Here is a 20161-nt window from a genome sequence, read left to right as displayed (position 1 = left end):
GAGCTCCGCATCGCTACACCCTTCATCACAGGAGGTAGTGAGGACTCCCTCAGGAATTCTGGGGCTCCAACGCTCGGGACAAACGGAGCCCGGGTCTCTCCCCTCCAAGTCTGCCCCTCTCCCTCCCGGCATCTTTCTAGTCCTTCCTTCTCTCCATGCTCAAGGTGCACGGACCTCCTGTGGTTTTTTTTTTTTTTTGGGGGGGGGGGGGGAGGGAACAGAAGGGTGACGAGCACCAGGAACCCCAGAAACAACTTTGACGAGGGCCAGGTCACCTGCCCAAAGGAGGCTCCGCTTCATGTTTTAGCCGGACAGGGCGGTTACTCGTCTAGCAGGCTGTGCCTCGATTCTAAGCCATTAGTGCCCATTAATAAATCACAGTTTGGTTTCACAGTTTTAATTCAAACCGCCTGGAGTTTCAGGACCAGCCAAACTCCGGCGGACCCTCTCGCAAGGAGGGAAGCCCCGGACCAGTCAGTTGGGGAGCGGAGTGCTTTATATAAACGGTCGCGCTTCCCCTCTCAGGGCCCCGCTAACAGGTGTACCAGTGTCTCGCCCTACTTGCACGGGGGGAGGGGGCGGGGGGGGGCACTGGGACCGTGCGCGCCGCCTCGGACACCCCCCACCCCACGCTTGGGACCGCCCACCCAGCGCCTCCCACCCCCACGGCAGGAACTCGGGTTTGCTCGGGGATTTCCCCCAGAGTGAAGCTCCAAGGGACCCCAGAGGTGATTAGTGCTGGTCCCCGTGTTCACGCATGAGGAAACTGGGTCCCGCAGAGATTACGTTGGACTTCCTCTAGATCTCGCAGGCGACAAAAGGGCAGAGAGGACCTCCTGATGGCGGTCCCGGCGCCCCGCACGCTATGAACTGCCCGGCCTCTCCGGCTCGCAACTGCCCCTAACAAACAAGGAGAGAGACCCCTCGTTTCGCCCAGGCAAACAGGGAGGGGGAGGGGAAAAGGGGAGGGGAAAAGGAAAGCGACTATCCAATCGGGCCCGCGCGTCCCTCCCCAAGAAGCACAACCCCGGGGCTTCTCCGAGCGGTGCGTAGTAACGCACTTCCACCTCCAGACCCCACACTCGACCACGCGCCTTCAGCCCCCAGCCCCAGGACCACGTGGAGACAGGTACTAAGAAACTCACCACGCTCTTCGCCCGCGCCCCCCCTCCCGCCCTGAAACCCGATCCCTCAGGCCCGCACTTAGCCACTCCACCCTCACCCCACCCCCACCCGCGCCCACCTAGCACGATAGCCCGAGGCCGCCTTTTTAAATCCCCCAGCTCATTTGCATGGCCCCGCCCCCATGCGGTGACACAGCCTCAGCGCGGGCCAGCCCCGGGGGCCGCCCCCAAAAAACTCCCCCCGCCTTTGCCCCCGGTCTCTCTTTTTAAGCTCTCCTGAGCCGGGGCTGCGCTTCTCTAATTGGGAGTGTGAGCCGGGGCTATTTCTGGAGCTGGCGCCACTCCAAGAGGGCGTGAGTTCGCGGCTGCTGCTCGGGCGGTTTTCTACCTTCTTTTTCCCCCCTTCTCTTCTCCCCCCCCCCCTTCTTCTTCCCCGCTTCCACCACCCTTTAAATAATTTATTTTTGTTTATTTATGGGGAGGGGGGGAATGCACGGGCCGGACCCGGCTTCCTGCCTCATGCCTTGGTTTTTTTTTATTTTATATTTATCTCCCCTCCCTACCCCCTTCCCTTCTGTATCCGTCCCCCCCCCCTCCAATGTGACACATAAATACCCCGCGGGGGCCTGGGCGGCTGAGCACGCGGCCGGCGGTCTCTGAGCGCTTCTCTCCTCTCTCCTGGTTTCAGATCCGCATTTGCAACAAGCGGCGGCGGCGGCGGCGGCGGCGGGAGGAGCCCAAGCAGGGAAGCTCAGCGAGGTCATTCGCTAGCAGTCCGCGTTGCTCCCCCGCAACCCGGAGCTACGCACCCAAGACGGCCCGCTGCCGGTGAGTGCCTGCGGCTTCGGGGAGGCCGCCGATGGAGGGGAGGGGAAGGGGGGGCGGGGGGCGCCGCCGCCGCCGCCGCGCGTGAAGGGGAGGGGAGCGGGAAGCGCGCGCGCTGCCGGCTTTATTCCCAGGCTCCCGGGCTGCACGAGCGGCCGCGGGGGGGGGGGGGGGGGGGGGGGGGGGGGAGGGGGGGGGGTCCGCACGCCCCTTCCCCAGCCTCAGAGGCGGAAACCCAGCGATTGGCGCAGGGGGTCGGGGGGAGGGGACTCGCGCGCCCGCAGGTAGCCCCCCGGGAGAGAGAAGCCGAGGTTTGGTTCTCGTGGCCTCCTCTACCCCCGCGTTCACCACCAGCTCTGCATGGAGGCTTTATAATAATAAGGGTATAGGCTTCTCTTTGCGAAGGATCGGAGCTCACCCGGACCTGGGGGGGGGGGGAGGCTCGGCGCTCGGGTTGCAAGGGCACGAGGGAGAAGCTGGAGCTGGGAGGGGGAGAGAGTGGGCACGTGCGTCGGGCTCGTGCCCATCCCCCCACGGGAGCGGAGGGAAAGGAAAGTCAAGGTAGTGTAGGAGGAAGGGGAGGGAGAAAAGGGGCAATCGCCTCTACCCCCAGTTTGTGACCCCACCCCCTCCCGGGAGGCGGGGCTCCTGTTGGATAAATTGGGCTAAGCCGACCCTGCCCCACCCTCCTTGAGACTAGACCCCGCGGCTTGCTGCTTTTCTCACCCCGGGCTCGGCCAGGCCAGCCTTCCCGCCCCCACAAACAGGTTTCTCAGCTTTGCTGGGCCCTGTTGGAACTAGCCTTTTTTGGCACCCCAGGTTTTATTGAGGGTGGTGATGTGAAGGGGCGCGCACCCCTACACGTCCATTGTTTCTTTTTTCACCCCGAAAGGGACAGGTGAGAGAGCGGGATGTGTAGAGGCCGGCTGGTGAACTATTGGGGGTGGGGAAGCGTTCTGTAGGCAGTCACTCGGTGAGAAACCGAAGGCCTGGAAACGAGGTCTCCCCAAAAGCTTTAGAGGCTGGCCCTGAATCCCGGCCTGCCCGCCGGCCTGGTGATGGCCTTGTTTCTGCACAAGCCCTGCTTCCTTGGGGGAGGAGGCATGTGTTAAGTCTCCCACCCCGCTCGTGTGATTCCACCTGTGAAAAGAAAGTGAGGGGAGGCACCACGGTGACTTTGAGCAAGCCTTCCCTCCCTACTTTCTGCCCATACGGAGCCTTAGTTTCCCCGTTAGCAAGAGGACGGGAGTTGGATAGGCTTTATAAGGGAAAGGACTCTACGTCTTCCAAGACTTTTAGGTGGAATGATTTCATTTGTCCCTTCAGAATTGTACTTCCTTATAGTTACGGCCATTCTTTTTCATTTGATTCTCCACTCTCCCAGGAAGTAGTCACAGATTTTCTGTGAGCTTAGCAAAAGCAATTGGGGTTGGCTTAAAGTCACCCGGGCTATTAGGGAATGGGGCGCAAATATTTCAGGTATGACTAAGCAGGAAGATAGTAAAAAGGGGCTAGGGTGGGGTTCCTCGTTCCTTACCTCACACCCCAATACCCCCCCTTCCCCATCCCCAAAACAAGCAGGTGTTTGTGTCTGAAATGACTTGAAAGGGTGACTGAGAGAATTGCCTCTCCTGGGTGGGAACTTGGGGGGGGGGGGGATGGGGCAGATGGTCCAGATTTCATGTGAGTTGGGATCTAATTTAGCTGATTAATTTTGTTTAGTTTTTAACGGAAACTTGTGGTGTAATATAAGATTCTAATCACTGGCTAATTACAAAGCAAAGCAAACCACTAATTACAAAGCAAGATAAATCACTAAACCACCTTGTTTTTAAAAGTATCTCAAAATCTGAAATGTTATAAAATGGAATAATTATGAACAGGGCAAAGACTATGTGATGGAAAGGGAGGTCTTTCTCCAAGGCAGAAGAATGAGGGGACTTCAGAATTCATTGAGAATAGTTGGCAAAAACATATTTTGCTTTTGTTTTAAAGTCTGTGTGTACATATGAGTATGTACTGGGGAAACTTTTTTTAAAAATTTAAAGTTTCTAGACTTAATTTCTTGAGTCTAATGGAATTGGAAAAACATGTTTGTCCAGGAAGAAGAGAGCTGGTTTTGGAGTACAAACCTGGATTCAAATCTTGCCTCTTGTCAATCACTTCTGTGTGATTTTGGTCAAGCCACTTAAACTCAGTTTCAGTTTTCCATTATCTTATTTGATCTTTACTGTAATCCTCCAGGGATAAGCATTACAAGTTATTACTTATCCCCTTTTCATAGATAAAAAGGAAAACTGATTTCTATTGAGGGGATGGATTGGATGTTTAAGGGGAAAGTATGTGGAATTTGGAACAGATTAAATGTCTGTTCTCTGAGCCTTTTTTGAAATGTTAATCCTTGCCAGACAAAGGAGTTGGAAGTTCAAACTCTTAAGGTTTGAGAGTGGAGTCATATTATGTGACCAATCAGTGGTTGTTTTAATCTTTGTCTTCCCATCTGTAACTTGGGGGTGATAATAACAACTTAGAATGGGATGATACCTATGAATTGTCTAGGTTAAGATACATTAAGTCTGGGAAAGAGATTCTAATCTCTCATAGGAACCGAAGTTCCTTTCTTCAAGGTTCTAAGATTACATGAAGTAATGGGGGAAAATGGTGGGCAAACTAGTTGATGGCCCATATCTGAGGGAGGAAGGCTTATTGAAGTCACTTCACATCAGCAACTCTCTAAAATCTGCATTTGTAGCAGGAATTTTCTCATAGGGAAGGTGCCAAATGTGCCAAATGAAATCACAGGTCCAGCTGCTATCTCCCTTACAGGCTTCACAATAACCCTGTGAGGCTTCAAATGGAATTGAAGGCAAAGCTTCTGATAGGGTCTCCCATTGCCGCACAATCCTCTTGACTCCCTAATTGTTAAATGCTTCACTCTTTTTGCAGCAAGAGAAATCCTGGGTTTAATGTTTGGAAGAATTTACAAACTCAAAGTGACTCAACCTTAGAATGAGCTACAAATAAGAGAGAACTCTGAGGAAAAGTTAAGAGAATGCTTTAAAAGCATGAGTTACCTTGAAGTTTCTAGAATTTTCTGGAAGTTTTTAAGTCTCCAAATGTTCCCTTCTTGGTACACAAAAAGAATATTTCGACCTTTGATCTTTCTGAGATAACAAGGTAGAGAAGAGGTGTGTGGGTTTTAAAAAAAAATTTAAAAAAATGCCAAGAAAAGAGCGCATAGAGTTGGGAGGGGGAAGGAATAAACATTTATATAGCTACTGCTGTGTTGAGAGCTTTACAAACATTTTCTTTGATCCTTACAGTAAACCTGTCAGGAAGGTGTTGTTCTTTTTCCTCATTTCAATTCAGGAAATGGGCAAACAGGTTAAGTGACTTACCCAGGGTCACACAGGTGGTATGTCTTCTAAGGCTGGATTCCAAATTCAGTCATCTGGACTCTAGGCCCAGAGCTTTAACCACTATGTGACCTAGATGGCCCTGAATACTCAAATGTTCAGTAGCAGAAACTGGATTGGAATCCAGGATCATAAATATCAACCCCCTCAATTAACAGATGAGGAAACTGAAGCCAGGGAAATTAGATAGCTTGCTAGACACAAAGCATAATGGTTTCTCTATGTCTCTCCAAATGTGTTCTCTACAAACTTGCCCCATCCTCAAAGGTGCTTTCTCCCTTAGTACTTTAGTTTCTTTTCTTCTGGAAATGGACTTAGAAGAGGAGGCTCCTAAGTGAGATATGTTTGTGGTACTAAGCACAGTCTGACACTATGAATTCTCTGCTACCTGCTACCCTCCTCTCCCAAAGTTTACTCCTGGGCTAGAGCATCTGGGCAGGTCCCAACCTGGAAAAGCCAGGTTGGTCAGCAGGTTGTGCCTCCACTTATGCCTTGGGCCCTATGGGGTGGCAGAAGGTGGCTAAGGACAAAGAGCCTTTTTGAGCTGGGGAGATAAGATACAGATTAACTCCATCCTGGCCAGCCCCCATCTCTGCTTAGATAGTAGACACTACTGGAGGAGGACGGGAGGAATTGGCTTGGGTTAGAGCCAGGGAATTCCATCCTTAGGACAGAGAGAGGGAGAATGGGAACATCTTGGTGTGTAGTAGGGGGAGGATGGAACAAGGGAATGGTAGCAGGTGGCTACACAAATAATTTTTAATTATATGTGGGGTTTTTTATGATTATTTTCCCTAACCAGTACCCCATCCCCCTGCCCTTTATCATCTCTCATCAAAGAAGAGAAAGATGAGTGAATCTAGTTCCAAGTCCAGCCAGCCTCTGGCCTCCAAGCAAGAAAAAGACGGGTCTGAGAAGAGAGGGCGGGGCAGACCCCGGAAGCAACCTGCGGTAAGTGCAAGGCAAAAAATCTGTCTGAAAGTATCAGCAGCCCCAAAACTGTCCTCAAATTCTGTGTTCGCATACTGGCAGAATGGCAAAAAAGAGAGTGTTACATGTTTTTATTTTTCTCCTCAGTAGAAAGATCATTGAGTTAAGATTCAGGGAACCAGATTTGAATCTAGCCTTCCTTAATTTTGTGACATTTGAAAAATTGATTGCCTCCCTCTGAATCCCACCAATTTGTAAATCTTACTATATGATTATGAGGACTTACGCTATAACTTAAACTATAATTTTCTGGTGGGCCTGGACTGAGTATTGTAGCAGTGTAACTGGAGAAAGTTAATTTGAAATAGCAGGAAAATTGGAACAAGGAGGAAGGAAGGAAGACCAGTAGGAAGATATACTTCATTCTGTCCTCCCTCTCATACCTACTGCTACAATATTGACCTTGAGAAAGAATCTGGCATCTGAGAATGGAGGAAGAGCACAGAACTCAAGGGATGTGGGGAGCTGGGGTACAGAAACCAAGGAATCCTAGCTCCCATCCCTGAGCTAAGCTTAACCCAAAACCATGGGACTGTATCAGTGTAGTGGAATGAGCTGGCACTACCAACAGACCTGGTTTTTGGTGGCATATCCCTAAGCAAACCACTGACTTGCTTGGCCTTTGTTTTCTCATTTGTAACATGAAGGGGTTAGATTATGGTATCAATTTTCTCCCGCTCTGCCACAACTCCCTCAGTCCTATCCTTTTGTGTGGGTAGAAGGGACAGCACAGATTTTCTGTTGCTCTGTTACAATCCTCCAGAATATGAAGATAAGTAAGTGATAACCCTGTAAGCATCGGTCTGATTTGTTGGGGGCTGTAGAGCACTTGGGCCAAGCAAGGACCGAATGAGCCTTTGTCCTTGGGCTGGATCCCAGGTGGCTTGTTTATAGCTGCGGTCCAAGTATTCCAACACCCACTCACTCCCCTTTGCCCACAAACCTCTTTCTGGCCAAGTCCAGCCAGAGGGAAGGAAGGTGACCACTTAAGGTGGTTGGGTTTGGAGGGAAAAGGAGGAGAGAAGCCAAAGTCGGTTAGGTGTTAGAGTGGATAGAGTCCTGAACTTGGGGTTGGAAAATCTGAGTGTACTAGCTGTGTGACTCTGGGAAATTCAGTTAACTTCTGTTTCCTTCAGTTTCTTCATTTGCACAATGAAAATGAGAATAGTTCATATGTTCCAGGGTTTCTATGAGGACCAAATGGATGTGTACTTGGCACATAATAGGTGCTGAATAAATAAATGTGCTGAATTTACTGGGTGGTGAGCCTTGCAACTGTCATCTGATAAGTGGTGATGTCCATTAAAATGATCTGCCGATTAAAACACTTAGATCCCCTTGTGGGATGAGTTTTGAAGGAACTAAAGAGGGTCTTGGATGATGTAATTTCTCCTACCTTCTCTGTTCCTAATCTGAAGCCAGAAAGGCTTGGTGATCTTGGTGGAGGTCAGGTTACCTTTGGAATATATTAATAAAATGGGGATATAGGCCCATCATTCAGAATCCTTGCCTATTGTCTCCCAGGGTCATTGGATGAGTAATGGATATGAAGTCTTTCAAGGGCTTTCATGTCTAGATGAAAGAAAAGGGAAGAATGTCCCTGAGAAGCTGGTTGGTCTGCCCTTTCTAATTGATGACTCCATTCCTCTTAGTCCCCCCGAGCATCCTTTCCGTCTCTCCCTCCCTTCCAAAGCCTATTACAGTGGGCACCTTCCCTCTCCTAGCTGGTGGAGGGGAATGGGTGTTGGATTACTTGGCCTGTGACTATAAACAGCCCAAGTGACTGTGAGGAAACTATAGCTGGGACGCCTTTCCCTTACTGCCCATGCATTATTTATGAACTTTTTATTTGTCTTTGGCTTATGAAAATTTCAACAGCAAAGATTGGAACCTCCAGGGTAGGGTCCCAGGCTTCATGTGCTTTCCCTGGAGGGGAGGGGGTTTGGCAAAGTCCCAGAGTTGTGGTGGAAGTAACTTCCTTCTTTGCCTCCCTCTCCCAGAGGGTCTTAAATTTATACTATTCTACTCCCCTTATCAATTTTTCCCTACCAGGGACTGATAAAGGTGGGAAGCCCTTGTGTAAGGGCTAACACACAGAAAAATGGAATAGCGAAAAGAGAATTCAGGATCTATCTCCAGGGGCTCCAGGGCCAGGGTTGGGTTTTTGCTTTGATGTTTTTTGTATTTTTTTAATATTCTTTTGACCCTAAGAAAAAACATTGAGGAAGAGTGTCTCAATGTATAAATGAAGACTTGGAGGTCTAGAAATATGTCATGGTTGCCCTTCAAAGACCTTAGACATGATAAGGACCCAGGGGTAAGCACGCTTGGAATTTCTTTCCCCTTTGTAATGGAAAGGGAAGAATAAGTAGTAGTTGGATGACCTTGGTCAAATCCTAGTTCACTTTATCTATAAAATGCTTTCAGGAAATCTATAAGGAAAGAAATTTGTGACTTTCAAAATGCTTCAGAAATGTGATGCAGTGTTTGAGGTGTGTATGTGGTGAGGTAGGTGACACTGCCTGCACTTTCCCGCTCTTTTCTACTCCTACTCCTTCTTGTCCTTCCAGAAGGAACCCAGTGAGGCACCAACTCCCAAGAGACCCCGGGGCAGACCAAAGGGAAGCAAGAACAAGGGGGCTGCTAAAGGCCGGGTGAGTAACTGGGGCATGGGAAGGAAAAGTTTATTCCATTTATGCAGCAATTTTGGTCTCCTAGACATTCCACCTTAAGAGGAAGTTTAAGGGGTCTGGTCTTTTACCTCAGCAGAATTTGGAAAGCATCAGTGATGATTTATTGGGATGGAGAAGGGCTGGAGGCAGAGTGTATGTGTGTATATATAGGTAGGGGCTTGTGTTTGTACATATAGCAGACAGACCAGTAGCACTCAAACTCATCTGTATGAAAATATAGGAGGAAATCATGGCTTTGGGTGTGTCTTCATCCTTACTACTAATCCTTTCCCAAAATTGGGGGTATTGCAGGACAGGGATGTGAAAGAGAATATCTTGATCCTCAGCATCAATTTAACATAGCAATCTGTCTGGGAAGTATAGACGGGAATACCATGGTAGGGATGAAAAATGTTTTGGAAGATAGAATTGTGGGCCTGAAATCGGAGTTTTATTCAAATCTGGACTTCTACACTGTGATCCAGGGCAAGATGCTTACTTATCTGATACCCTCATTCTTCTTAATGTTTTTTTTTTTTTTTTTTAAACCTATTCCAGAGTTGTGAGGGTTAAATGACATAATTGTTAAAGAGTCTAGCACTGTGCTGGATACATAGTAAAGGCTATATATTTTTGGCTATTAGTGGGAAAGAACATTCCAAGGAGAAGATGTAAGGTTCCCAATTCTGTTACTTGCTTGTGTGACTTAGTTATATATGTGCCTTGGTTTCCTCATTTGTAAAATGAGAAATGAAAGAAATTTTTTTTAAGTTTGCTTTTATCTCACAGGGCGGTTTGAGGATCAAATGATATAGAAAATGAAAAGCATTTTAAAAGATGATCTGCTATAGACCAACACTTTATAAAATGGCTTTTACAAAACTTATATAAAATTTTATATAACTAAGTTGGTTTGTTGCTTAGGGCTGGATAAGAAAGAGTTTGGTATTGCCCAGAGGGGCTTCAGTCCCTTTCTGTTTCTCCCAGCCTTTGGGGAAATGGGAAATGATTCATCTGGGGTATGGGGAGAAGGGGGGAGGGGCTGATGTTCCATTCATCCCCCAGGAAATTAAATTATTGAGGGGGTGGTGAGGGAAGGGGAGGGGAGGGACAGCTTAGAGAAGGGGCCAAACACTTGGGATGGGGGAAAACATACCATGGCTTCTTTGAGAAGCTGTTTTAGCTTGTTTTATTTATTTATTTATTTTGAAGATTCGACTCATATCCTCTGAGTCATGGGTGGAAGAGGCTTAGGTCTCTGGTGGGAGGAAAAGGGGGGAATGAGGAGGTGGTGTGGTTGTGTGTGTGTGTGTGTGTGTGTGTGTGTGTGTGTGTGTGTGTGTGTGTGGTCGGTCTAGTGTTGGAGGATAAGCCTACCTACCTAGCTTGGCAGAGTTGTCAAGTGTTGTGAAAGGGTTATCCTGTATAGATGGCATCAATTCACCATACCTGTGGGAGAAAATTAGAGCCTTTGCTTTCTTTTTTTAAACTGTTTATTTAATTCCTGGGTCTCTTTCCCTCTAGAAAACCACCACTGCACCTGGGAGGAAACCAAGAGGTAGACCCAAAAAACTGGTAGGTACAAGAGATGCACATGTGAGAGGATGAAAAGGGATGCTGTTCTCTGGGGTAGACTGGGCACTTTCTACTTCTAGGATCTGTCTTGGTCAAGAGGGAAAAAAGCCTTGAGAAAGGGAGAATGATGCTGCTAGGAATCTCTCAAGTATTGGTACTCTGCATATAGCGTCTTCTTTCTTTTCCCATTTTTTTCTTTTCTCTCTTTTTTCCTACTCTTCCCAACTTTTCTCCTAAGGACATTCCATTCACTAAAAATCCCAATTTCCCCTCCAAAAACTACCTATCCTAAACCAATAAAAACGGGGAAGTTATATCCAGTAGTACTGTGCTTACTGATGTCAAGGTTGGAATCTCTTGGTGAGCATAAATGGCTGTAAAGGCTGGGAGAAGCTGCCCAGGTGGTCTCCTGATAAGATGGTAGTTAGCCTGAAGCTATAGTCTTAAAAGCAGCTGTGTACAATACCGTTTTCCTCCTCCCACTCACCCCCTTTTACCCTGTTCTACCACCAGTAGCTTTCTGTCTTCAGCCAAACCAGTCCCCCTCCCTGGGGGTGGGGGGTGGAAGAAGAGAAACAGCATCTGGCAGACCTCCAGGAGTGAGTAACAGGAAGCAACTTGTTTTGGAGTCTCTGCCTGGCATGGGGGCCACCCTGGGTCTGTGCGGTGTCCCCAAATTCCCACCCTGTGAGTGTGCTCCAGAACTCACTTCCCTTTCCTCCACCAAGGTCAGCTCTCGGCCACTCCCAAGCCAACTCCTGCTCTCTAATATTCTGGGGATCTTGTTTAGACCCTATGGGAAATTTCTGGGCTGGCCAGCGTCCCTCTGAGAGACCCAGGGTGAGGACCCATAGAGCCCAGAAAGCTTAGGGAACAAAGGTTAGATCTCTCCAGGTGGCTCACCTCTTTTATTCCTGCTTTGCCACAGCTGCCCACCAGGGGTGGAGGTACCCCTGACTTCCATCTCCTCCTGTGCTTGCTTTTCTAAGCATTCTCTTGCTGAGGAGGTTTGCTCAGTTGTTTCCTTCCCCCCATCCTGAATTCCCTTCCCCCACTGTTGTAGTGGAGAGGAAAGAATGCCTGGGGGGAGGGGGAGAAATAAGACTGCTATAGGAGCCAGCAGGGCTTGGGGAGGAGCTCCAGGAGGAGAGGAAGCAAGTGGAACGATCTAAGCTCTGTTTTCCCTTTAAATTCCTCTTCATTTTATGAATGAAACTGGGCAGCAAGAGTGCTGAGTCATTCACACACTCAGCCCTGAGTCATTCCAACCCTAAAGCACTTGGGGGATGAAGAAGGTGGAATGAAGGGGGGGGGGGGGGGGGGGGGGGGGGGGGGGGGGGGGGGGGGGGGGGGGGGGCCTGAGTGTGCATGAGGGAGTGTGGTGGGGCGGGGAAGAGTCTGGGTTCCCCTTCCCTTACAATGTCCAGCTCTGTGGGTTGGAGGTGGGGGAGGGCCCTTCCCTTGGAGGAAGTAAGAGGGCAGAGCCAGCTGGTGTATGTGGGTTTCTGTGGGACCTTCATGGACTCTGCCCACACAGACAACCCCCTTTCATCCCATCTTAACCACTAGCTTCCCTTCTCTGCAGGAGAAAGAAGAGGAAGAGGGGATATCCCAGGAGTCTTCAGAGGAGGAGCAGTAACCAAGTCTGCTTGCATCTTGCTACCTCATTCCCCATGATGACGATGACAACGGCGGCGGCCCTTTCATTCTGGGACTAGACAGAAAAATGTTGATCTTTAAATTCCCATTTTTCTTCCCCCACCTTTCCTTTCCTTCAATCTGTCCTTCTTGGTTCTACTGGTCAGAGAAACAGCTCTACCAGGGAAATGCCTCCCCATTTACACTTTGGACATATTCATACTAACCCTGGCCACTCTATATGGGATTGTGCTGGGCAGGGTGGAGCAGGCAGCAGGTGGTTGAACCTCTAGGGACACTCCCTACCTCCTTCCCCCCCACCTCCCATATCCATCCTTCTACCCATTGACTGACCTACCCATTCTTTCCTAGGATTGGGATTTATTTTGTATTCCTCTTTCCCTGGACAGAGCTGATTTTAGCTGCCAACACCTGTTATTTTGTTTTTTGTCTCCCCCCACCTCCACCCTTCCATGGAGGCAGAGTTACCGATTTCTCATCTCCCTCTCCCCCACCGTCATCCCAATCAAAAATTTGAGAGGGAAAAGCAGATGTTTGAGCATCTTGATCCCAGGAGCTCAACTTTAATCAATCTCTGGGGATATTCTGTAACTCCACCACCCGTTCTTTCTACCTTCTACCCAGTCAAGATTGGTCCCAAGGATGGAGGTGGAAGCAGACTTTTTTTCTGGGAATAGAAGGGGGAGCCCCAAACCCACCCTAACCTTCCTGTCTTCTCCACACTGGCATTTCCTGAGCATCAAACTGGAATGGGGCTGGGCCTAGGGTGTCAATTTTTGTAATTGAGGTAAGAGGAAGGGAGAGGGCCTGATTAATTTGTTTTCCTTGCTGCTCAGAAGATGTAGGGAGAAGGGGGATTTGACAATCCTATAGATTTCCCCCAATCCTGGGCTGGCCTTTCTTGGCCTCTGATTTTGCCTTTGAAATGCTTGATTTAAGCAAGGATATTTCCTACCTGTGAGCCCCCCTTCCCCAATCCCTCCTTTCCAAAATGCCATCCCCCTCCCCCTAGGAGCTGGTTACATCTTCTCTCCATTCACAATCTACCTCTGAACACTTTTGTTGGTTTTCTTTTTTAAATGGTTTTGTTCTTAGATTCTGTGGCTTCCAGACATTCAGCCATGAGGTTTTGTTAGTTCTCATTTTCACCTGCCCTCTCTATCCCTCCTCCATCCACCCTGCTCATCCTCCCCAAATCATCACAAGGAGGGCTTGGGGAAATAGTGGATACCAGGCCTAGTTTACTAAAAAAAGTGACATTGTTGGGGAGTTGCCCAACTCCACTACTATCCTCCCTCCTTTGATAATCTCCAAGTTGGGAGGGTTAAGGGAAGGAGATTCAGCCTAAGTGGGGGAAAGGGTGGTCCCAGACTATTGTGAGGCCCCACCACTCTGGTTTCCTATTTGCAGTTACTTGAATAAAAATAAACTCCTTTTTCTGGATGAAGTAATCTTATTTAGGGGGTATTGGATAGATAGCCATAGGTTACTTTGTGTTCTCAAGTGGACATTTTGCAAGTTATCTTCTGGAACTAAAAGAGGGACTAAATTGGGAAGTAGAAGTGCTTTCTCCTCAGCCAGAACTATCTCAAGTCACACTCCCATTCACAAAACGTTTTATTTACAAAATATATATATACTGTATAATATAAACAAAGCCATCCCTAGGAAACCTTTACCCTGAACTCAACAGTAGCAAGGGCTTTGAGCATGCTGAAATGGGGGAGGGGGGAAAGGGAAGCAGTACAATAAGTCCAAGTAAATCCTATTCCCTCCTAGTTTTATGGTTTGCCAAGCAAAGAATAATGGTTGAGTAGCCCCTTGGTGGGGGGAGGGATCCCAGCCTAAACGAAGGATAGCTGTCCCAGCCAGCAGGTCAATTAAGGGCTTGTATAGCCTATTGTAGGGCAAGGGTAAGGCCAGGAGGCTTTTCAGCAGAGATAACAGAAATAAGCAATTCTGGACTCCTGTAAAGGAGTGAAAAGATCATCTCCAATAGGGCCAGGATTTGGTGTGCTGTTTCCTTAGATTATGTCTTCACATCCAAAAGGGGCATCCGTTTGTGCTGGTAGCTACTGTGCCAGCCATGGACCACCTGTAAGGAGGAAAAGGTAGCTTGAAATGTCCTGTTCCTACCTGCTGCAGTCCTGATTTCTGGACATTCCCATTAGGTGGCAGGAAAAGTATTTTAAACATGGTCCCCAACCCTGATCAGAAAGGTATTTCCTCACTCCCCCTCCTTTCAGGAATTCAAGGTTAAGGGACGCTCAGGCTCCCAATCAAATTGGCCCACTCACCTTGGGATCCCCCACTTCACAGAGCAACTCCTGCTCAGCTTCATGCAGTTCTTCTGCTGGGTCATAACTGTACATGGGCAGCAGGTGGTGCCGGAGCCTGTCCACCCTGGGAAGGAAGGAGTCCCCCAATTCCCCTTTGACCAAGTGGCATTAGACCCCAAAACAGACATTGAGAACTTCTAAGGCAAAATATACTTTCACCTGAAATAAGTAACCTGACCACTCCCCACCTTCCCAAACCCACTAAAGCACTCAAGAGAACCAGCTATCGGAGTTGTTACAACAGATGGGAGATTGGAAATAGACGGCCTCACAGGATGTAAAATACCTAGGTATTTTAGTTTAGTTGTTGAAACTACCAGTAATTTAAGGTTTGCAAAACACTGCAGACATTTGATCTTTAGTACCCTACGAAGTGGGGAAACTGAGGCACAGAGCCTCGCACTACACCGACATTAAGTGACTAAAGCATAATCTGAACACCAGTCCTGACCTAGCTTCCAGTATTCTGTCCAGTGCGCCACCTAGCTGTCCAATTGAAGAGGTCCCCAGGCTGAAGTAGCATCACCTCCCAAAACAATGCTGCCTTCACCTGTCCCTCTTCCCCCTCCATCAGGAAGAGCTGCCTGCTTCCCTTTGTACCTAAACAAGCACTTACCGTTTCTTCTTCTGGATGTACATCATCTGCAATAAAGACAAAATACACTAGATGGGGGTTAGAGGGCTGGTCACCCCCCCTCCCCAATTCCCACCTCCAACATCCTTCCATCACCCTAGGAAGAGTCTTTGGGATAATGAGAGGTACAAGGAGGGATAAGGATAAGGGCTTCTCTCCTTACCACAGCCACCACCACTCCTACTAGGGTGATGAGGAAGAAGGGGCCAAGCACATAGCCCACCATGGAATCGCTGGCAGCCCTGGGGGCGCTAGGTGCAGTCGTGTTACTCATCACACCAGCAGCTAGGGCAGGGGCAGGAACAGCAGGGAGGAGCCGTCAGCATGGGGCACTTCGGGAGGGACACATCCACCTGGGTCCCTGGGGTCAGGAGCACAAAAGTTCTCCATTTCATTCAGGGTGCAATTCAAACCTTGAACCCCTCCAGGAGGCTGACCTTAACCTTGCCCTTTCCCTACCCGAGGCCTCAGGACGCTGTGCAAGAACAATAATAATACTAACTCACATTTCTATGGGGCTTTCGGATTTATAAATTTCTCACGACAGCACTTTGAGGCAGAAAGGTGGAAAGGTAGGGTTTTAAAACAAATACAAATAGGAAAATCACCTTTTTACAGTGGAGGAAACTGAGGCCCAAAAAGAAACTTGTTCAGGGGCCACAAAACCAGTAAGTGGCAAAACAGCTTCAAATTCAGATGTCTCTCCTAATCCACTAATAGAATGTACCACACCTGGGTTCAAATCCCATAGGTGTGGTCTCAACCAGAGAAGTCATACATAACCTTCTCTGGAGCCTGTGGTCTTTCTTTTTTATCTTTTAAATGAAAAAGTTGAACTACCGAGTTCATCGGTCTAAGATTCTGTCCGCTTCTTAAAATACTCTGTCTTTGTTCCACTCCCCACTTCAGACTTTTAATTCAAGACTACGAGGGACGGCGGTGTGCAGGTTCTAAGTGCCAAGAGGGAAACCCTACCTCATAAGTAAGGGGTGCTGGAACCCACCTGACGACACACGTTTCACCCCCACCTTCTGGGACCAAGGCCAGACTGGGCTGGAGAAGCTCATAGGAGCACCCTCAGAGTCATTTCCAAGAAGAGCACCAAGTTGGCAGCCCCACCCACTCCCGAAGCCACCTCTGGGGGATGGCAAGATACACCTTCATCCCAGCAAAAGACAGCCCGCCCCTAAGGCTTGGAAGAAGCGCCACAAGACCAGGGCCGGAAATTTGGGGTGGGCTTAGAGAAGGGATGATGTCATGATCTCCCATGTAGCACCCTCAGTGTGGCATGAGGTTGGACAGTGAGGGGAGGGGCCTAGGGACGAGCAGCATCAACATGACCCAGCCCCCAGTTCCGAAAATCCCGAGGACGTCCGGAGCAGGTGACATCACACCGAGATGGGGGAGGAGGCCCTCAGGCTCATGCAGTCAGTGTCTCCGGGCAGCTTCCAGAAGCAGCGCGCCCCACCCTCCAAGTTCCCGGCGGGCAGGGCGTGCGGGGCTGGCCCCCGTGTTTCTCCGGCCCGGCCCACACATCCCCGCCTCCCCAGCTCTGCACAGCCCGGCCTGGTTCTGGGCACCTGGGCCTGCTCTGCCCCGGAGCCACTTCCCTTCCAGTGCACCTGCTCATCTTCTCTCACTTCCCGCAGTCCGAGCGCCTCCGGACGCTCCGGGGCCGGGTGGGAGGGGAATGGGGTGCAGTGCTCCGGGGGAGCCAGACAGCGGCCTCTGTCCGAGCAGGCCTCTGCGCTCCGGGTCTCGGACACCGGGCCCGCGCTCTGCAGCCCCCCGGGGCTGCCAAACGGCCTTACCTCCCGCGGCTGTGCCCCAGCTTACGCGGCCTCCTCAAGGCTGCACGCAAGGACCCCCCGCCACCCCCACCCGCCCCCCGGAAGCCGCCGGAGCAGCGCATGACGCGGGGCCCCGGGTAAATGGGCGGGGCCCAGAAGCCAGGCAGCAGCCAATCCGAAGGGAGGAGATGGGCGAGGCCTGAGATGTAAAAAGCACGGCCAGCCCCAAATGGAAAAAGGGGCGGAGTCTCTGAGCCACCAATTACAAAGAAAGAGAAGGAGGGGGCGGGACCAACTTGCTCCCGGAGGACGGAAGCGGAGGGCGCGGCTGTGAGCCGCAGGGGCCAGAACGAGACGTCAGGGGGCAGCAGAGGGCTGCAGAGCCCGAGAGGGTTAGGGGAGGGTCAAGGAGGAAGGGAGGGGGAAAGAGAAGAGAGAGAAACCTGTTTTCCCAGCATCCTTTGAGACTGGCAAAGAAAATGGAGATGCTACGGCGTCCGTTCTCCTGCAGTTTCCAGGATACCCTCCGCACCTTCACCTAGAAATAATAGCAGCTGGGAAACTGTTATGGGAGAGGAGAAGGAAAACTTAACCGAATTTCCAACAAAATATATAAACTAACCCCGCCCCTCCCCCCGAGTATCTCCTGGTGGCTCGCCTTTGGCAGCTCCCCAAGCCTATCTGACTCATTAATCTGCCCCCAGTGGATCCAGTGGATCCTGCTTTCCACGGTAAACAGACCTTGGCCTTTGGGGCGCAGAGAGACACCCCTGCCCGTTGCTATGTTCTTAGGAGGGATTTGCCTGCTAGTCCAGGATGGACCACGGACTGAATTCATCCTTTCCATCTGCGGCACCCAGGAAGGAAGAGAGGGCGAGGCAAAGAATGGCAATAACGGCTCATACTTTTGTACATTTACTCAAACTGATTTTTACAAAGCTGGAAAAGGGCCTTTCCCCGGTCCGACACTCTCATTTTATGAATAAGGGAAAAGACCCCCACCCCCCCACCCCCATAGGTGACTTGTCTGAATTCACATACGTAAAGGACAAGAGACCACTCAAGAACGCTTACAGATAAGGGGTTTGTTAACACCACTGCTACTTTTCAGTGGGGTCTTCTTTTGTGAAGATGCAGTTCCTGCCCTCAGGGAGCTTCCAGTCTAATAGAACAAGAACGGAAGGTGTTAGGGCAAAAATGGGTGATTATATAGCAGTTCCCCTCCAGAGTGTAGATAGTAGGCAAAGGATGCACTGAAAAGAATATTGGAGGCACATGTAATTATTACATGTTGTATATGTGTGTATATTTATATATACATATGTGTATTACATATGTTATGTATCTAGATATAAACACACATGCAAGGTGCTCCAAAAGTCTTAATGTAATTTTAAACCTTCATGTCTCAGAACCGAACTAAGACTTTTGGAACACACTGTGTAATGGTTACAGAACAGATCATCCAAGCTGCAAGGAATCCTAGAAGCTGCACGGTTGAATCTGTTCCTTTATTGGGGGAGAAGCAGAAGGTAGTGAGTCATCCCCAGAGGGATGCAAGCTCAGAGTCAATGATAGGACAAAAGTGAAACAATTACCCCCGGGGACTTCAGAAATAGTATCTTATAGAAACTGGCATCTGAGATGAGCTTTGAATGAAATTAGGGAATTGAAGATACAGAAAGAATTTGTTCCAGTCATGGAGAAGAACACGGATGAAAGCATGGAGCCGAAAGATGATATTCTAAGTACATTTATTAGACTTAATAAGGCAGGACAAAAAAAATGTAGGAATCCTTCCCAGGTAACACATGAATTTTATTATTTTTTAAAATTCACACATTTTATTTTGATGTATTCTCTTCCAATAATTTCCACAAAATATCTACTTTTTCATTTAAAAAAGTTATGAAAAACTAATAGCTTGATTGTAACATTGTATGTTACTTTCTGGTTTTTTGTCAGCAATTACTGCAATGGCAATGTGCATTGTTTTTGATCTGAAGTTTATATATTTTGTTTTGATATCACCTTCTTGTGTAAGTTTAACTCTCTATTACTCAGAAAAACAATCAATATAAAGATTGAAAAAAAATTAGGAAAGGGAGGGGATAAGCTGTTTAGCAAAACCAGCCAACCTATCAACCAGATCTGATGTATTTTATATACACAATAAAGATTCACATATGCAAAAGTCCACATCTAAGTTGTGTTTTTTTAATCAAATACTTTTGCTTTTTTCAAATTCAATTTTATTTTATGTTCAGTTCTTAATTCTCTCTCTGTCATCTTCCTTTTCCTCCACCCCACCCACTGAGCAAGCAATTTTGTTTACATCAAATTATCTTTTAAGAGGAATATTTACTTAAAAGATACATAGCAAGACTAAACATATAAACATGTCCCTCCAATATTCAGGTACTTTTTTCTTAGCTGTTCTAAAATAAATTGCAATTAAAATAAAGCTTCTTAACATTCCATTAGGCTTTTATTTTTATTTTTAAAATAAACCTTAAACTCGGCTTCATGAGTTTTCAAGAAACTAATCAGTAACTGTTACACTTGGAATATAGCACAACCTCTTGTCGTCTATGTTCTTAATAGTAATCTACTGTAATTTATAGCATTATAAAAATAGAAGAAGAAAATACCGTTAAGTACAAATCAGAAAGGAGCAACAAGGAGTTTGTTGCCAATCTCCAAGCTGCTGCAGAGAGACTAATCAAGCTCCAATCATCATTTACCCCTCTCCAAAAAAAAAAAAAAAAAAAAAAAAGAGGAATAAGTAAGGATGTACCAAACTGATGGTTGTAATGTCCAGGCTAGCTTTCTGGAGGTCCTCAGGAAGAGCTTTGGGACCAGCCTTGGTCTCAGCAGAATAATCATCAAGAGAATAGTCAGGAATAAAGTCCAAAGTCTTTATTGTCTCCTTCAGTCTCTGAATTGAACCAGTCTGTTCCACAGTCCCTTCCAGCAGTCGACTGTCTCTAGTTTCTTCCAGCAGTCTTCCAGTCTGCCAGTCTCCCCCATAGTGCAGGAGGCAGGAGAGCCACCATGAGGCTGATCAAAGATGGAATGTCTGTGGCTGACTTTGTCCTCAATTTAAAGAGCCTTTTACAAATGACATCAATTGTAGA

At 48.3% G+C, this 20161-nt stretch overlaps 2 protein-coding genes, 1 long non-coding RNA gene and 1 other non-coding gene across 8 annotated transcripts; 1 reads left to right on the top strand and 3 right to left on the bottom strand.

The window, feature by feature from the left end:
- Nucleotides 1-381: 381 nt before the first annotated feature.
- Nucleotides 382-1813, bottom strand: LOC116423210. Its single transcript, XR_004233716.1, has 2 exons — nt 1740-1813; nt 382-900 (listed from the first exon to the last, which is right to left on the bottom strand). It is a non-coding gene; the product is annotated as an uncharacterized LOC116423210 (long non-coding RNA).
- HMGA1 (high mobility group AT-hook 1) lies at nt 1390-13702 on the top strand. Of its 2 annotated transcripts, XM_031965044.1 has the most exons (6): nt 1390-1477; nt 1813-1952; nt 6168-6316; nt 8926-9009; nt 10552-10602; nt 12188-13702. In XM_031965044.1, exons 3-6 carry the CDS (start codon nt 6215-6217, stop codon nt 12239-12241), a joined length of 291 nt encoding a protein of 96 aa, XP_031820904.1. In that variant the 5' UTR covers nt 1390-1477; nt 1813-1952; nt 6168-6214; the 3' UTR covers nt 12242-13702. The 2 variants fall into 2 exon arrangements, with proteins under 2 accessions (XP_031820904.1, XP_031820905.1); XM_031965045.1 differs by lacking the exon at nt 1390-1477 and having other exon boundaries at nt 1863-1952; nt 6206-6316.
- Nucleotides 13049-17168, bottom strand: SMIM29 (small integral membrane protein 29). Of its 4 annotated transcripts, none has more exons than XM_031965042.1 (5): nt 16857-17168; nt 15398-15595; nt 15217-15263; nt 14559-14664; nt 13049-14356 (listed from the first exon to the last, which is right to left on the bottom strand). In XM_031965042.1, exons 2-5 carry the CDS (start codon nt 15506-15508, stop codon nt 14291-14293), a joined length of 330 nt encoding a protein of 109 aa, XP_031820902.1. In that variant the 5' UTR covers nt 15509-15595; nt 16857-17168; the 3' UTR covers nt 13049-14290. The 4 variants fall into 4 exon arrangements, with proteins under 4 accessions (XP_031820902.1, XP_031820901.1, XP_031820903.1 ...); XM_031965041.1 differs by having other exon boundaries at nt 17046-17166; XM_031965043.1 differs by having other exon boundaries at nt 15217-15242; nt 17046-17163.
- Nucleotides 17169-19687: 2519 nt separating this feature from the next.
- LOC111720993 lies at nt 19688-19832 on the bottom strand. Its single transcript, XR_002770383.1, has one exon. It is a non-coding gene; the product is annotated as a U8 small nucleolar RNA (small nucleolar RNA).
- Between the last annotated feature and the right edge of the window lie 329 nt (nt 19833-20161).

Source organism: Sarcophilus harrisii, chromosome 4, assembly GCF_902635505.1.
Source record: "Sarcophilus harrisii chromosome 4, mSarHar1.11, whole genome shotgun sequence".
NCBI classification, from domain to species: Eukaryota; Metazoa; Chordata; class Mammalia; order Dasyuromorphia; family Dasyuridae; genus Sarcophilus; species Sarcophilus harrisii.
Note: the sequence above shows the minus strand (reverse complement) of the source record. Positions and strands in the feature narration are given on the sequence as shown.

Bases quoted from the DNA above. Each gene is read 5' to 3' on its own strand.
- HMGA1 (XM_031965044.1), top strand. From the start codon at position 6,215: ATGAGTGAATCTAGTTCCAAGTCCAGCCAGCCTCTGGCCTCCAAGCAA. The intron at 6,317-8,925 runs GTAAGTGCAAGG...TTGTCCTTCCAG, and splicing joins GACCCCGGAAGCAACCTGCG to AAGGAACCCAGTGAGGCACC. The intron at 9,010-10,551 runs GTGAGTAACTGG...CTTTCCCTCTAG, and splicing joins AGGGGGCTGCTAAAGGCCGG to AAAACCACCACTGCACCTGG.
- SMIM29 (XM_031965042.1), bottom strand. From the start codon at position 15,508: ATGAGTAACACGACTGCACCTAGCGCCCCCAGGGCTGCCAGCGATTCC. The intron at 15,264-15,397 runs GTAAGGAGAGAA...ACCCCCATCTAG, and splicing joins TAGGAGTGGTGGTGGCTGTG to TGTATTTTGTCTTTATTGCA. The intron at 14,665-15,216 runs GTAAGTGCTTGT...CTTCCTTCCCAG, and splicing joins TACATCCAGAAGAAGAAACG to GGTGGACAGGCTCCGGCACC.